The sequence below is a fragment of the Melanotaenia boesemani genome, chromosome 11, assembly GCF_017639745.1.
Source record: "Melanotaenia boesemani isolate fMelBoe1 chromosome 11, fMelBoe1.pri, whole genome shotgun sequence".
Lineage (NCBI taxonomy): Eukaryota > Metazoa > Chordata > Actinopteri > Atheriniformes > Melanotaeniidae > Melanotaenia > Melanotaenia boesemani.
In genome coordinates, this window is record NC_055692.1 from 30613773 (window position 1) to 30632405 (window position 18633).

The window sequence follows — 18633 nt, forward strand, 5'->3', positions numbered from 1 at the left end:
AGTTATGAATTAACGGTGGCCATGAGTGGCCAAAATTGTTCCAAACATAAATATGTTTTCATCTGCAAGTGGATCCAGTAGCCTCAGCTGCAGCAATGATTGCTGATATTTCTACTGTATTCTTCTTTATGTCTTTTAAGGCATTACTTTTTCCAAGTAGTGCTCTATGACCTATAAAACAAAGCTGGTACTGCAGTTTTAAAGCTTAAACTTTCACATGCAGAGTTGTTTGTCTGCTATATAAGTACAGTCCATTTACCATTCAGAGACAATGTAGTGAAAATGGTGGCACAAAAATGACCCACAGCATGTAGACATAAATGGCTCATTGTAAAAGAGTACATCCAAAACGGTAATGGACTGATGAAAATGCTATATACATAAACAAATAATAGCATTTTTAATTTACATTATGGAAACATGAGAAACAGATGTTCCAGTGCATGGCTAGACACTTTCTTCATGGCACTGCCATCTGTAGCGTATGCTGTTTAATTTCCTCTACACTCTCTTGGATCTTTTTTTAGTTTTTTTTTTTTTTTTTTTACCAGTTCATGCATGTGTCAGAACTTTTTCCCTACAATAAATTTATTAGAATTTGTAGGGTGAAATAATTCTTATTTTGTATTTTTACACAGCATTTATGCATTTGCAGAAAATGCTGCTACAATGCTATATTGAAACAAGAATGGTGCTCTGGTCTTCTGTATGTGAGAACTTAAATCAAGAGAGGCCATTTCTACCATCCCTGGTGCTCTCTGGTCATGCTGCTGATCTAGTGTGTGTACATGCTTCATGAAATGTGCACTTGCTATACGTGCGTGTGCACCAAAAGTGCAATCTGCTGGATATTGCTCCAGGAGAGATAGAGGCAATGAAGCATAACACTGCAATCACTTCTTGTTCAGTCAAGCCCGGGCAGACACCTGTGCCATCTCCAGCACGACTGCTCTGTTTCCCCATCAAGATCCAGTGGCAATGCTGAAGGCCTAATTTAATCAAAACGGGCAGTTGAATAAACTGGCAGGTAAACACCAGAACCAGCAAACCAATTACATATGTCGGCACACATGAACATGTTTAATAGATATTACTGCTGCTTGAAAAAGAACAAAATTTTGCATTGATTTTTGCAGCTGACTTATTGCTGTCCTCATAAAAATCAAGGACTGGACCCAGCTCTGGTGTCCGATATCTCAGAGACAGTGGGAAGTTTAGTTGTGCCGTATATGATTCGACTTTATTACATCTGATGCATCTGAAGCAAATAAAAAAATGGTATGTGGGCCTTTTCTGTCATTTGGGAAATCTTGAATCACTGGTGATTTTAACTCTTTTAACAGTTAACAAATTTAACAGATCTTTACAGAAGCAGGTGCAAGCACATCTGTATGAATGCTGCTTTTGTACGACCACATTACATTTTCTTGGCCATCTCAGAGTCTGGAAACATGACCAACATTAGCTTATTTCCACAGTCTTCTGACTTGTATTACTAGGAGCGTTGCACAGTGTAGCAAACACTTCTTATTACAGCAGCTGTTACCTTGTCAGTGTTTTGGGCTTTAGCCTGTCCATTGACTGAGAAGCCTCATTTTGAGCAACATGTTGATTTACCGCAGTGTTTTTTGTGACTCTCAGATATTCTGTGCCGTTTCATGTCGTATTTCCTGCCGTATGACACAGAAAATATTACTATGACAAACATCACAAAAGACTGTCAGAGTTGCTGTGAACAGGTTTGACTCATGAGGACATGCTTTCTCAGTCTTTGTTGCCACAGTATTTTCTTATTTTCGCTGCGGTCATCTCCCTGTTCTCTGTACTCACTATATCTTTTTATTTATTAATTTCATTTGTGTGTGTGTGTATGTGTGTGTGTGTATGTGTGTGTTTGTTTGTGGTTGGTTTGATGACATTCAAATGGGCTGATTTGATTCCATTTATAAATAAATCAGTTTATAATCAGTTTATAAGTAAATTGCCAGATTTTAACAAAAAACAGAAGCCTATTTGCAGAATGAGTGAAAAGTCTTGGAAATGCGGAACAATCCCGCACAAAGTGGGACATCTAGCCACCCTAATGTGTACCCGTGCTTCATGGAGACTTTAGCAGGCTATAGTCAGGCACATTGTTAATAAAATCTATTCTGATTGTGAATCAGTACCAGGACACAGAACCAGGGCAGGTAAGTGATTGCGTGGGCAGGCCCCATTTATCCAATAAATTTTGACTTTATAAGAGGACAAATTCCAGTTTAATAATTCAATAGCTGACCCATGTTGAAGCAGATGAGGTATAGAATAAAACTTAAAAAAAAAAAAAGGGCGGGGGGGGGGGGGGGGGGGGGGGGGTCCCCTCACTATTGAGTATTTGCCAACATTTAAAATGGGATCCAGCAGATCAGATGTAACAGGACAGATTTAACAGAAAATAGAACATTTAATCTGAACAACAAAGGGGTCAAGATCGGTTCATCAAAACACCTAAACTGCAACATTTTGAGAGAGACGTTTGGATCCATGGGTCAAATTTTACAACATAAACACTCAGCGCAACACAGATGTTTTTATCACACAAACTCCACATCCCAGCCAAAGAGGAACCATCGTGGGTCACTCAGCAAGTTACTAAGTTGCACAAGTTTACATAAGTTCGTCTTCGAGAAAGGCAACCAGGGCTCAACCAAACTGATCCTGTTTCATTTTTTGCAACTTCAACTCTGTAAAACATCAGGAAACATCTGCAGCAGACAAAAACCTGGCATACTAAACATGTACATGCGACTTACTACACTTATTAAGGAGGAATCGGACTGAGTTTAATCCAGCTGCAGACAATGTTCTAGAGAAAGAGAAGACGGTTGTTGTGGTTTCTGCAGCTGTTGCTATCTTGCTAGGTCTCATCACATTGCTGGGATTATCCAAACTGCTGGAAGTTTCATATTTTCACTGCTTCATTTGTAACAGAAAGTGTACTGGTTTGGTGGCCTCAGGATTGGGTCTCTGGTCTCTGCGCATAATGTGGTTCTGATGGCTTCTTCGGGCCGTAATCTTCAGCTCTCGCTGGAGTGATTCGCAGCTGAGTGTGAAGCAGCTGGGATGAGAATCAGTGCCTCCAAATCCGAGACCATGGTCCTCAGCTGGAAAAGGGTAGAATACTTTCTCCAGGTCGGGAATGGGGTCCTGTTCCAAGTGGAGGAGTTCAAGTATCTTGGGGTCATACTCACGAGTGAGGAAAGGATGGAGCGGGAGATCAACAAGCATATCGGTGCAGCATCTGCAGTGATGCGGACTCTGCATCAGTTTTGTTGTGGTGAAGAAGGAGCTGAGCCAAAAGGCAAAGCTCTCGACTTACTGGTCGATCTACATTCCTACCTTCACCAATGGTCACGAGCTGTGGGTAGAGACCAAAAGAATGAGATCGCGAATACAAGCAGCCAAAATGTGTTTTCTCCGTTGAGTGGCCGGGCTCTCCCTTAGAGATAGAGTGAGAAGCTCTGTGAACTGGGAGGGGGGCATGTCCCACCGGGAGGAGACCTTGGGGAAGACCCAGAATGCACTGGAGGGACTACATGTCTTGGTTGGCCTGGGAACACCTTGGGATCCCCTCGGAAGAGTTGGCCAATGTAGCCAGGGAGAGGGTCTGGACTTCCCTGCTTAGGCAGCTGCCCCCGCGACCCGATGGATGGATGGATAGCTGGATGGATGGATGGATGGATGGATGGATGGATGGATGGATGGATGGATGGATGGAGAAAGTGTATCAAAAAGTGAAGTTGGGCCAAATGTCCTTATGTTTTCACAGTGTCTAAAAACACAAGGAATAGCAGAAACAGTTGGTAAAAGTTATCTTGCAACCATTTATTTATTTATTTTTTTGTTAATAAAAGAATTACTGTGGTTTTGGATTTGAAAAGTGGCTGTCTTAATCTGTAAAGTTATAATTACCAAATGTCTGATATTTAATGGCTTGTCATATCAAATCTATCACATCATGTTTTTGCCCAAATAATTGACTAATGTAATCATCCTTGCTGTGTAATATATAAATCAGATCAACGCTGCATCTTTTGCACTGTCATCAACCAAAAGTCTTTTGCCTTGAGCAAATATTGAAACTTTTTCTGCATTGTCATGGAAAATTTATCTGCAGTGTGCATTACTTGTGCAATTATCTATTTCTGTCTAAACCTCAAAAAACACTGAAATACTGAGTGAGATACATACAACTGACAATGAATTGCTATCATAAAGCTGCAGCCTGCATGGCATTTTTTTAAATTTTTTTATGTTTTTTATTTCTTGCATTTTAGATTAGATTTATTTCTTTCACACACTCATACTCTTTAGAGCATCCTATCTGGCCCTAACACAAGAAAACCTCAATTCCATCAGCTCAAATCTCATCACATTGGTAGAAAAAAGACCTGCACTATGAGCCAGAGCTCACATGCCAATCTACAGACCTCAAAGCAAGAACATGTTATTTGTCTTGTCCCTCCTCCCCCTCTACATGAGAGCAGGTTATCTCAGAGACTAGCATGGCCAGCAGCATGTACAGTTGTCAGATGCCATCAGTTCAACTAGGTCCAGACATCGGGCCATGCCAGGCCATACGCACCCCCAAAGTGTCTGGAGGCAGTGCTGCTGAGAGTATTTTTAGATAGTGCCACCTTATAAGCACAGCCTGGTCGCATCACATCTGTGTAGTTTAAGTGTAGCCCTCTTCCATCAAGGCAATGTGCCCTTTTACGAAAGGCCTAAGGTCAGACTATAAACCCAACATTGATTTATTGTGACACTTGAAAAAACAAAGATAAAGCAATGTGTGAGGCTAGTACTGGCTTGGTCAGAAATTTTATCCATTATGCCAAAAATAAAACAAAGTAAGGTGGTTTGAGAATTTTAGAGTAGGGTGTAACTCACCAGATTATTCATGACAGTATTATATCGAATTAGTGGATAATAACCCAATGTTTGCTGATATCACAAATTCTGTCACAGTACAATTTGGATCTGTTTTGATTCAGAAGCAAGTGGTATGAGTCAATATCACATGCTGATTAAAAATAATCACTTCCATTAATATCAAATCACAAAAAGCAACTACAATATCAAAATATAATTTGGATTTATGTTCTTGGATCATTGGTCATTCAATCAATTTATCAACACAGACTGATAAACTTTTACACCCCGACAACCTATGGGTTTTAAAAGAGGCTTTTATAGGTGCACCCACACCAGCCTTTTTGATTCAAATCCTAGTTCTTTTTCTTGAGAAGTCAGCTTCATTATAAATGTACAAACTAATTCTGATTCGGATCAAAGAAGCGGACTCGGTCCACCTACAAACGTGGATCTCAGTCCTCTTTAAGTGGGCCAAATATAAAAACGGACTACAAAGCAAAGTGCATTGTGGGTTCAATGCACAGCATCACAGGTAAACTCAACCAAAACATACGTGTGTGTGGGGTGATAGGCAGCTCTGGCCGAGAGAAATGGTGGTCAGACGTGGAAGAGAGCGGTAAAAGCTCTGATAGAAATATGATCAACCCAACACCATTAGGTTCTAATGCAGCGCCATGTTTTGCTGTTGTGTGGTGGAAAAAGAAGTTATAATGACCAATAGATGATGCAGTTTTCTTCTTTGTTGTGTGTCTCTTCTTCTGTTTCAGTCATTTTTGATGCAGCGTCACCTCTGGTGGAGAGTGGAACACATTATTTAAAAGATCTGATTCATTTTAATAGTGCAGCGTGAACACAAACTTGGCCTGAAAGAATGTCTTGTGGACTACCTTGGTGTACATGCACCCTCGGTGAGCCAAACAGATTTGCAGCCTTTTGCAGTTAAATCACAGTACAACATGAGAGAATATTTATTTATCCTCTTGTTCTTTATCACATCATGCTGTATTTGCTGTCCTCAAAAGTGGAAAGTTGAAATTTTATACATTAGAGTTTTTTTCTTTGCTCTTAACAACAAAATCTCATCAACAGCTACAGTTCACTTTTTCTTAATGTTTTCTTTTATTTGACCGAGTTAGAAGTTGGAAATCTCAAATGCTTATTTTTTTTATCAAATGCAATATAGTAAACAATGAGCAAAAAACCAAAATCCAACATTACAAACAAATAAAAAAAAAAAGAATATTTCAAGCATCACTAAAATGTTGCAAACATTTCTTAAAGTTAGTCTGAATGAAAGACAGAGGGATGAACCAACAGTGATGCCTGGAATTTATCAAGCCAATACATGGCCTCTTCAACATATAAATCACAAAAACATTGTGTCTGAAAGAGTGATCAGAATCAAACGTAGGTGATGTAAAGGTGAGGAAGTATTAAGAAGCTGCCAGTGGAAAATTGATTTTTCTTTAGATTTGATTGGTGTGTGTCCTAGCATAAGCTCTCAGTGTGGGTATTATTTGTTCTCATACCGCAGTTACATGCTCTATGAGCTTTTTAGTGTGATATATGTCCAAATTTATGTTTACATGCGCAAAGCTATAGCTCTAAGCTTGTAAGAGGTAAACCCTAAGTGGGAAATTCCACTCCTTCCATCTCTTCCTCAAGGTTTGCTGACTAAAACTGGCTGCTATGAACAGAGCTGTAGAGGCAAGCATTAGGAAATTTAGCTCATTTAAATGTTTATTTTGAGAGATAGCTACAAAAAAAAAAAAAAACTAATACGTCAAAAAGGTAGCTTACACTGTCCGTGACTGAAATGATCATGAAATAAATTCTGTTAGGGGTCACAGGGGGCTGGACCCTATCCCAGCTAGCATGGAGACAAACAAGACCAGCATTAAAACACACTCACATTCATACCTAAGGGTGAACTCATCACTGAACTCAACATGCATGTTTTGAGGCTATAGTTCCCATTAAAATCCTCAAACTGAATGAAAAATTACATGTAAACTCCACACATAAAGCTAAGATTTGAACTGGAAATCTCTGAACTGAAAGTGTTTAGCTCAAGAAAATTATTTAATCTTGGATCAAAACTTCACTACAGCGATAGGAAAGAATACCCCCAAGAATAATTTCTCAGCAAATTTTCAATGTGTTCAAAATGTAGTAACCAGTTTAACCATCAAGCTAGTTTGTAAGCTCGTATGCTACTTTTTTAATTCCGCTCCCAGACAGACAGTGTCATCTGTGTGCAAACACACCACAAAATTAGACATTTTTCTACACAATTCTAAGAGTATATCTAAGGTACTAAAAGTTTTGACAAAATGTGGGAGATATTTTGCTACTACCTTTTAAGATCTGAGACTTTTTAATTTAGTGGGAGTTTGACAGGCTAACGTGACAACAGTTTTTTGATAGCCACTTTTGGACCTTCTCATTCAGTTCTTTATTTAAGTGCTAAAATTTCTGGTTAGCTAGCTAGCTTTGTAGGTACAAACGGGACTTTTAGAACCAAGAAAACTGCACAACCCAACACAAAAGTTGTAAATTTGCTCACTTATATTTGAGGACAAATTATATGTAAACACAATCTGTTTTCAAACGATGAAAAATGTGCTGTTGAACACTGTATAAATATGCATGACCCAAACACATAAGACAGTGAGTCATCCACCCCATCCTCTAAATCAGTCTGCAGTGACATGTGAGCTGTATCCCCTGAAACTGTATTAAACCCAGAGCTGACCTGATCAGAAGAGCAGTGAGGCTCAGAGGAGTGATTCTGTCAGCTCCAAATAACCTCCCTCTAGTCTCCTGACAGGGTTCTTTGTCTTGTTTTATTTATTTATTTATTTATTTTCATTGTGTTTCATTTGGATGCTTGTGGCTTTTTAAGTTTTGCTTTTGCTCTGTAAAGCACTCTGAGCTGCACTTCTGCTGGAAAAACGCAACGTAAAAAGAGTCAAGATGATCAAATCATAAAACCCTGAGATATTTCTATCTTAAATGTACATGCCTGTTGGGTAATTTTCCCCAAATGTAAATGAGAAAAGAGTCAATATGACCAGATTTAACTACTGCTGGTAGATAACTTCTACTTATAAGCAATAGTTTCTGCTCAGTTTGATAAAATGATTTTTCTTTTCTTCCCCGGAAAAGAGCAGAAGTAAAAGTAAAAGTTGAAGGTGTTGTCTCAGTTCTAAGCTGCTCTGGATCAAAGTCTGTGCTAAATGAGTAAAAGTCAATAACCCCCCTGCCTCCGCTGTTTCAGTCACAGTCAAACTTTATCTCTAGGCATGTAAAATACAAGCGATCAATAGTGTATTTGTAATCTAACCTCTGCAATAAAACATCCTTAGGTAAAACAAGACATCCTGATTTATTGAACAGGCTTGCACAGACTTAACAGATGATGACCTAATCCTAATAGAATTTTTCTTTACACTTTAATTTATTTGTCATGAACAATTTGGCAAACCTTTCCACATGAAATTACCACGTCAGCGCTGGCTGGCAAAACTGTGGTTTGTATTAAACCAGAAAACATCCACAGTGACATTTAACTGAAACCAAATACCTTTCCAAGCTTAACCACAACCACAATGAAGATGCTGCCTAACTGAGCCACAGGTTAAAGGTTAAAGGATATTTTTGTGCTTTACATCCACTCCACAAATATTTTACATTTTAGAGTAAAAAACTAACCTTTTCATGACATATTTGCACAGAAACATTAAGCACTGAGTGAAAAGATGCCTTTGCATGACGCATGTGCTGACATCACATGGTCGACAGTAGCCCAAAGACCCCCCACAGCCCCTTCTCTGATGTTGCAGATCTACAAAGAGAAGCTGGAAAATCTCAAATGTAAGTCGCATTGGATAAAAGCGTCTGCTAAATGACTGTAGAATAGAATAGAATAGAATAGAATAGAAAGTAAGGAGATCCATGTAGAAGTTCCATGCATTGCCCGTTGACACAGGCATTACAAAGCTAACATGATTCCATTTGACAGCCATACACACAACGCTGAGAGCACATGGTATATAAAAGGCCAAAGGGAAAAAGATACAACTTTCAAAACTGCCTCTATCTCATGCATTTTTCAGTCCTGCATCAATTTTTGTCTCTATTAGCATGCAGTGTAGAACTCGAAGGGTCATTACACAGCAGCTGGCACAAAAAGTTCCAGCACCTAAGTTCATTTTTAGAGATAATGACCTTTTAAATGAGTATTCAGATCATTATTTTACATAGTCCCAAACGGAAATATTGCTCCTTTTTCTACACTATATTTACTTGTTATATTACTTGCTTTACTTCAGCCAATTGGAACACTGGAAACTACTTATGCTACTTCACAACAACACCAACACTCCAGCAGACTCCCTTTTGTTCCCACAGGGAAAGATTTCTTCTATGAATCTCCAATCAAGGATAAATATCAAATGCTCCAATCACTGTAGACTCGAGCCAGTGAGCCTGCAGTTATGTGTACAAGTACATGAAATGAATTTGGGGAAATCATCTATTGTTACAATAATAACTCTAATTAAAGCTGCAAGCAGCGTTGGAGGCCCTCGCACCTCTGGCGCCGCTTCGGCCTATTGCACCGCCCCATCGGCCAAGAGCCTCCCTCCAGCAACACAGCCTCTCTTGCCCACAGCCATATACCCATTCTTCCAGAGTTTATCTCCATCAAGAGGTGATTTTCCTCATCAGAAGATCAACTTGCACGTCAGCCTGTCCAGTGATGACATCTGAAGCATTCATGACCTTGTTTCTTACAAACTGTGTTGAATTCCCACAATCTGGAGCATGATTTCATCAAGAGGAAAATTCCACGTGGCCACTAGGTGGTGGTAAAGTTCTTTTAATGTACGACCATGTTCAGATTGGAACTCTAATGAGAACAGGAAAATATTAGCTCAATTGGTCAACTGACAGCAGGGTTAGTGCCACTTCCTGTATAATGGCGAATGATTTAAACCATCACAGGAAGCCATTTTAATCATGATGCTGTAAGAAGTCAGTCATATTTTCAACCATGAGTTCATGAAGGATGATATTAATGAGTTAGAATTAGTTATACAGAGGATAAAGGGTTAAAATGGTGGGACTTCCTTTTCCCAGGGCTATGGTGTTGAGAACATCAGGACATGAACTGGCTTTTTTGTTTGTCCTGGCATGTTATATAAATATGCCACATTTTACTATGTCGTTCAAAGCAGTGGGTGGAGCTGATAGACTAAATATTGATAGGGGGCGCTATAGAGCCATATTACCAGCATATGTGTATTTGAATCAGTTCCAGGCCTGACCACTGTCCTCCCTGCCAAGTTTGGTCGAGATCAGGAGTACATTGGGTCAGTTACAAGTACTTCCTGTTTCATGGCGGTGGACGCCATTTGCCATGTTTTGCTTGAGGAAGGAACTTGAGGTTTTTTTTCTCTTATATCATGAAAGGGTTTGACCTGATCTGAAGCACTGTAGAGTGTGTGAGGTTAATCCCTGACGAGAGGGACCCTGCTGCAGGAAAAAGGCACTTCCTGTTTCAAGTGGGCGGGGCTTAGGCCAAGACCAGAAGTAATTACATATATCTGTTAAGAAGCAGACTCTGATTAATCAGTGCAAGTGTTATGCTGATTGGATGAAAATTGAGGGATTTATACTCAATAATGATGTCATGGCGTTTTATCCAACCTTGTCATGGCGCCACGGTCTCGCCATGCAGCGTTGAGCAATGTCCAGATGACAACATCAGGACTTGTAGATGTGGTCGGCATGGAAGTGAAGAGAAATATATGCAGTTTGGTACAGAATGAGTGTTGTATTGCAGAAATAATAGATTCCGTGCTTGTTGGCGAAACATCAAAACTTGATGAGGCGCCGCCGCTGAACGCCACCTCCTATTAGAAAATTTTCAATAACTTTTGACCACGCATGCCTCTGGAGTGTTCAGACTGAGTTTGAGGTAAATACGATAAAATCTGTAGGAGGAGTTCGTTCAAATGCAAGGCAAAGAAACATGCAAAAATGACCCCAAAAATGACACTTTTTTCAAAATGGCTGACTTCCTGTTGAAGTTATCATATAGGTCCAAGAGGCTTTTTTGTACATCCTTCCAAGTTCTATCAATATACTGGATTTCAGCCATATCAGTCAATGTAGTGGGCAGATATGATCAATTGAATATTTGTAGGTGGCGCTATAGAGCCATATTGCAATTTTTCCAACATATGTCAATGTGGCTGAGTTCTCGGCTGGTCCGCGCTCCTCCCTGCCAGGTTTGGTGTAGATCAGCAGTACAATGGGTCAGTTACAAGTACTTCCTGTTTGATGGCGTCGGACCGCTATTCGCCATGGTTACGTTTGGCGAAGGAGCTTGAGATTTTTATTGTGGTATCATGAAAGGGTTTGACCTGTTGTGAAGTACTTTCAAGTGTGCACGTTTTATTCCTGAGGAGATGGACCCCTGCGTCTGAAAAAAAGCACTTCCTGTTGGAAGTGGGCGGGGCTTAGGGCTAGACCGGAATTGGTGATATGAATCCGTTCAGGGCCGGACCCTGATTAATCCCTGCAAGTCTGATGGGGATTGGATCAGAATTGAGGGATTTATAGTGATTTATGATGTCATGGCGTCTTATCAAAGTTCGCCATGGCGCCACGGTCTCGCCCTGCAGCATAGAGCAACAGTTTTCACTGGTTATCATCACCAACTTGTTTTCTGCTGTCTGACCCAGTTTGGACCTGGTTGTGTTCAAAACGTCAGATAAGAGGGTCTCCAAGTAAAAACCATGACTTACTGTCGCCAGGGGGCGTGGCCAATTCATAACCCAAATATTGACATGTAGATGTGTTCAGGATGGGACTGGCATCATACATGGCCATTTTGGTTCAGATACATTGTTTTATGTGGAAGCTATATCACTTTCGTTCTTCACGGCGACACATCAAAATTTGAGGCCCCACCCCCTCCATGCCCTTTCTCCTATTAGAAAACTTTCAATAACTTTTAAAGACACATGCCTTCTGGACATCCTGAGCTATTTTGGTAGCGGTACGATAAAATCTCTAGGAGGAGATAGATTTTGAAAATGTCAGTAAAACGCCAAAATGGCGACTTTGACCCAAAATGGCCGACTTCCTGTTGGTTTTAGTCTGTTGCTCCAAGAGGATTTTTTGTTCGCCCGAACATTTAGAATATTTGTAGCAATTTTCATAAAGATTGATGACGTGCAGTGGCGGGGCATCGTAAATAGGTGGCGCTCTCATTCAATTTTGCCCGAACAGTCCCAAGCACCCCAAAATATGAAATTTTTCACATTCCTTTGGGGGGGTAAACAAAAATAGGCGCGTTTTCGTGCATGTTCAGGTCCCCAAAAATGCCTCCAATGTTTAAGAAGAAGAAGAAGAAGAAGAAGAAGAAGAAGAATAAGGAAGAAACGGAGCAATTACAATAGGCCTTCGCACCGCCTTCGGTGCTCGGGCCTAATAAAATGGAAGTAATATTAGTCATCAGGAAGGATAGGTTAAGTAAGACCCTTCATCACAAATTCTAACATTATGTGGTACCTTCGATTCCTCATGAGATGTGTTTTTGAAACACACAAAGAAGAGTAATGTTTCCTGCTTTAACAGCTGAGTCTTAATGGTTGTTGGTGATCCCACATGCTTTCAGTGCTGGGAACAAAAACGTCAGCAGGATACAAACACAAGACAGAATATTGTGTGACTACTGTGTCACTGACACTGGAAAACATTATATTAAAAAGAAGTCAGGTAGTGGAGGAGATGAGAGAAAAAGGCAAGCAAAGAAGAGGAAAAATGGGAGATGAAGGAAAAAACCGGGTGAAGTAAACTGTGATTCAGGAAATGACAATTAATAAAAAAAAGAGCAGGGAGATAATAACAAAGAGATGGGAGGTGTAAATAAATCCAAATAAAAATGATACAGTGAGGGTTGTTGGCGAGGATGAAGATAGAAAAAAATGAAAGATAAAGGTAGGAAGGGGAGATAAAAAAGGAGGAAAAATAATTGCAAGAAATTGGATAAAACACTTATATTTTAGAAGTAAAACAACAAGAGCAAGATAAGAAAAGATGTTTTTTTAAAAGATAGAAATGGAAAAGAAGTAAAGAGGAAAATTAATGAGAAATAGAGGAAAACAAGGTGCAAAAGGAGAGAATAAAAGTGAGGTAAAAAAGGGTAACAAAGTAAAAAGGTGGATAAAAGGTAAATAAAAATAAAGGAAAGGAAGCAAGATCAAAGAACATGTAAAGAGAGTGACACGAAAAAAGAAGAATAGAAGACAATGACACGTTTAGAAGGAGGTAAGAAAAAAAGGAAGAATAAATGGTTAGACAGATAAAGTTTAACCAATAAAGACCACGCCATTATTCATAATACATAATAGAAGATAGCAGGAATAGTGAGTAAAAAAAGGACATCAGTGGCAACAGAACGGGAATGATAAGGAGTGATACAAATTTAGATGAGAGAAAAACAGCAGACGAGAGATGAAAAAGAAAGGAAGACAAGAGAAAAGGAGATGGGAAGAATGAGTGGAAGTGTGGGATGGGGCAAACAAGAGTGCAGACGAGGATATGAGAACATATACAAGCAGACAGGAAGAGTTGAGCAGAGTGATTGGCTGAAGAAGGAATGTACAGCCACACAGAAACAGAACAGCAACACTGGATCCAAGAGAAAATGTCCCTTGATGGATCCTGATCTGGTTCAGAAATGCAGATTTTTCTACTCATAGCTGACAGAGCTGCAATCATTGCAGCAGACTTTAACTTCTTTACTTAAGTCTTTTCATCACACCACACCAACCCTGAAATCCAGCTTCAAAGAAACTGTGGTTGGACATTAACATAAAACCTCAACACTGGGATGTTAATCTGAGTGTGGGAAGAACTGCAAAGACCATGTAAAAATAATAATAAATAAAGTTAAAAAAAAAAAGAAGTTTGGGCACTTTACCAACAGACAAAAAAGAAGACAAAGTCACTGCCAGCTGTGAAAGAACGGCAACTACCTCTCACACTTCTATCGAACAGGAAATGACAGGCCACATAATTGTGTCTGTCAACATGTCGTGTCCTTTCAGTGTGCAGGACAAGACTGGGAGGGTTGAGACGGCTGGATCCCTCACAACATGTCTTTGTCTTTAATGAAAGGTTGGCATCCTCTAGCATCCAACCACAGCTCTGTCAAAATCACACTGTTCACTGGTCTAGAAATGTGGCGCTGCCGTTTATCTGTCAGTTATCCCGACACAGGAGGGGAGGGAGGAAAGAGGGTCAAACAGGGGTCAGAATGCCAGGAAAATCCATTAAGGATAAAGGTTTCCGGCAACCGTGACCTGATGGACATGCATTTCACAGAGACACATAGGACTCACATTGTCTGTTCTGAGCTTCTTGGCTGGGCAGCCTCCATCCACAGGATGTAGCATGTAATACAGCCGCACTTTGTTCGCATGCTTCCGACTCTGCAGCAGAAAAAAAAAACAAAGATAAAAACATTTGATTATTAGATCATCATTATCTCTGCGGGAATTTACCAATCAACCAGTGCAAAGCAGTGAGACTTAAACCTCTTCAAACATTTTTCTTCTCTTAATCACCAGACAACATTTAGGTGGAACGGCCTTAACTGAAGTACATCATTTGAAGCAAATAATTACAGAGTTATTCATTTATGATTGCAACGGGATATCATATTCAGTTTTCAGCAATCACTGTTCATAATGCAACACTGCAAAAGGAACATTTTTTTGTTTGTTGTCTTAACCTTTATTTCTTTTCACCTTGGAGAGGGTGATGGAAAATGGCACAAACGAACAGTCCCAAATGGCATTACTACACGTGGCATTGGCAGATGACAAGCTCCTCATCCCTGTAGTCACCTCAGCTGTGTAGATGCTTCATGAAAGACCCGATCAAACATACCAATTTAAATCAAAAGTAAAAAAGTAGAAAACAACCCCATTTTGTGTAGGCTTATGTATTTGTAGACTTTTGGAGTTTATTTTTTAACTCAAACCACAGTTTATGTTCAGAAATATTCTCGCTGAATCATATTTTGGAGTTTATTAAATGCGTGTGCAGGAGTATGTTTTTATTTATCCATTAAGTTGATGATTAGCTACTGTACCTGATCATTCTGAGCAGGTAGCTAAAGCTGCTGTGGAACCTTAAACCAGTGGCGGTTCTAGACCACCTATACAGGGGGGGCCAGGCTGGGGCCAGTGGGTTTTTCAGAGGGGCACATTCAGCCCAGAGCAAAAAAGAGGCTGACGCAAAGTATATGATTCCTTTTTTCATTATTTTATAAAAACAAGTTACAAGTGAATTGTTACCGTCACGAAACTAGGATTTTTCAACATATCACATTTGCAACACAAGTGTAATTAAAGCCGCAAGCGGCATCCATCGGGTCCGAGCTGCTTGGACCCCGCCACCCGATGTTGCCATGACAACAGGTGCTGTTATGTGTTAAGGACCCAACCTGTATGAATCCTGTCAAGTTAGGTGCAGATCCCACATATTCCTATGGAGATATAAGCAAACCGTGTTTCATGGCGAGAAGGCATTTTTCCGTCGGTTGCCACGGTTACACGCTTTCTCCTATTAGAAAGATTTGAGGAGCGTTTGGTCCCCAACTTGTCAGGAAGCTTCCCACCAAGTTTGCAGTCAGTCGCACGAATCCCCTCAGACTAGTTCGTTCAAATACGATGTGTGTAAAGTGCAAAAAATGGCAAAGAAATGGCCTTACACGCCAAGATGGCGGGCACCCCGTTGCCATGGCAACAGGTGTTAGATTGACTTTTTTGCTCGACTCGGGGTGTTCCTACGTCGAAGTAGACTTTTGGGACCCCATTCATTTGGGGATTTTTGGTGTCTCTAGGTGGCGCTGTTGAGCCAATTTTGCATTGAAGTCAATGCGGACTTTAGAATATCAAATTTTTCACCGGGCTTGATGTGTGTGCCAAGTTTCACAACTTTTCATGGGTGTTTAAGGGGTGATATTTAGGCTCAAAATGCTTAGAAGGAGAAGGAGAAGAATAAACATTTGGAAAACAATAGGGCCTTGCCATACTTCGTATGGCTCGGACCCTAATAATTATGAGAAAAAAATAGAAAGTAGTATCCTACTAAATGTTTAGATACGCTAAAAGCTCCGCCTGAGTGGTGCTGTTTTCTGATTGGCCCTGGGCTTGGCCCGCCCAGAGAAAGCTGATCGATTGGTCCTGGGGATGGGTGTACTGAAATATTTCCCAGCATGCTTTGGGGCTCCGCTTGTGCTGTCCTTGCTGCACCATGAGTTAAGTGTATATGTGATCTCATGACACCCTCTCCATGACTCTCCTTTCTGCAGCCATATTGAAACACTGTCAAATACATCAAATATTAAAGACGACTATGAAGAGTAGATAAATTTTGGTTCATGTAGGCGAGTGTACCTTCAGAAGGGGGGCCACAGGTGGGTCCACGCTCCCCCTGGGGGGGGCCGGTGCCCCAAACTTGCTTTTATTTGATCAGCCCGTTGTAAATAGACTGCTGTTAGATATTTTCTCATAAAACAATAATATAGTATCCTCAGTCAGGTGTCTAGGAAGCTTTAAGGATGTAGCCAGAAAGGTAATGAATGTTAAATGTTGAAGCTGTGACACCATGACAACAGTATCATAGTTGTGTATAGTGCATACTTTTTAAACCTGCTGTCAATAAAACATGTTTCTGTGGTAATGGAAGTGGGTTCAGCGATCCGTTATAAGAGGGTGTAATTGCTTAGCACAATCATTTTCTAATGGAAACTGTCCTGTTAAGTGCCTCACTTTCATTGACTGTTAAAACATGCGTTCAGAGCAAAAAGACCAAGAGATACTGTAACTGGTTGGATTACGAGATCCTCATTCATCAGTCTGTACTGGAGTGAAAAGGGAAGAAAACTATATTAACAGAGCAGCTTGATTTTCTGACCTTGCTAGGACACACTCCTGTTTCGAAGGCTTAGGTTAAAGGTCCCATTAAAAATAGGTGAAGGCCATCAAATGAAGTGCACCCTGCTGATCCCTGATACTGGACTGAATTGATAATTAGAGCTCGGCTTACTTAGGGTGATGCAGGAGTCTTCTTACCGGCAGCTCATCACTGTCTCTGGTGCTGACAGACCAACCATAAGAGGGGAAAGATGGGATTTGGGAGAGCAGAGTGGTTGACTGAATATTATTGAGCTTCAGGATGGGATGTTTAGGATATCAAGGGAGTAGAGGAAAATGTCCAGTGATGTTGACATTATATCACCAGATGAATCAACAAGTTAATTAAATAGTTAAATTGGGCATTACACTGAAGGGGCGAGTTGACGCAATCCAGCTGTTTCTGTAGCAGGAAAATTGTGTATAACTGGAAATATTAATACAATCAGAATGAACTGGACTGAATCGGATTTTAACAGAATTTCAATAAAGTGGATTATTATTAGACTGTCGCCTATACTGAGCCAGTTTATTTTTTCTTTAAAGGACCTAAAAATGACTTTGGATGTCAATTGCTGCTTTATTGATAAGATAAATCAAATTTAATGCAAAGAGGCTCATAACAGAGTAGACAGGTGGCTTGTTCCATTGCATATAACAGATAACCACAGGCAAAGTCATCCTGCCTAGTCAGGGGCATCAGTGTGAGGCAGCAGGAACTTCTTTGTCTTGCCTGTCTGGCTTCCTGGCATAGACTCAGCATCCCGACTTCTAAAGCTTTAAGTGAAAAACAAAAGCAAAAAAAACAAGCTTTTAACATGCCTTACAAATAACAAAAAAAATATGCATAATGTTTTCAACTGTGCAACAATAACATCTTGACTCACTTTCCTGTTTTTGCATATAGTAATATATATTTGCATGAAGATGAAAAATTGGTGACAAGACTTATTTCAAATAAACAAAATGAATAAGAGCAAAGCTTATCCTGTCCTCATGTAAAACATCAAGCACCAGTCAGGGCATTTTAGAAATGTTAAGTACTTCTTCTATTTTCTGCCAGCCACAAAAATAACCATTTGTCCACCAGTAGGTGGTCCAGGTGACTGTCTGCTTAGGACTTAGGATGTTTTCTCTTAAGTTTCTTTACAGGTGTAGCTGCTGGTTGTCTGCTTTCTCTTGTTTTCTCAGTTGTACAGTTGTTGCTGCTGCTTTCAATCTGTTTTATCTTTGTCTCCTTTACCTCCTCTTCACTATCTCCCTGTTCCTTCTCCTCACACTCTCCATTCCTTTGTTTCCTCCTGTCAGGTCCAGCAAAATAATGTAAAATTGCCATGACCAAAATGAAAAGCAATAGTCAAGCATCATGGGGAGCTCTAAAGCCACAAAGCTCCCCTTGGCAAAGCCAAATTGTTCAGCACAACATGGCAGTCAGGCCATCATTATGCTTGCTGTGATGCTGGACAGGACAAGTTAAAAACATAAATAAACAAAAAACAAACAAGTAACTCTGCCCTTTGCATCACAGCGAAATCAGCTTTTAATTCTTTAAATCTTTTGATCCAGAGAAAAAAAACATCAGACTGTGATAATGCCATTGAGTGAGCTGCTAAAAGGGGGAAAACTATTTCACAGCAACACAATAATTAACAGAGTTAAACACTTGTTTTCTGTGTTCGATAGCTTCTGCTGAGGTATCGTTTTGTGGCATGCTGAG

At 40.1% G+C, this 18633-nt stretch overlaps 1 protein-coding gene across 1 annotated transcript in view; it reads right to left on the minus strand.

Annotated features, from left to right (window-relative positions):
* The window catches only part of zmat4a (zinc finger, matrin-type 4a), a 171197-nt gene that overhangs the window by 93672 nt on the left and 58892 nt on the right, over positions 1-18633 (minus strand). Inside the window, exon 3 of the mRNA XM_041999269.1 lies at positions 14334-14423. Within this exon, the coding sequence (XP_041855203.1) occupies positions 14334-14423 (90 nt within the window). The remainder of the gene's footprint in view (positions 1-14333; positions 14424-18633) is intronic.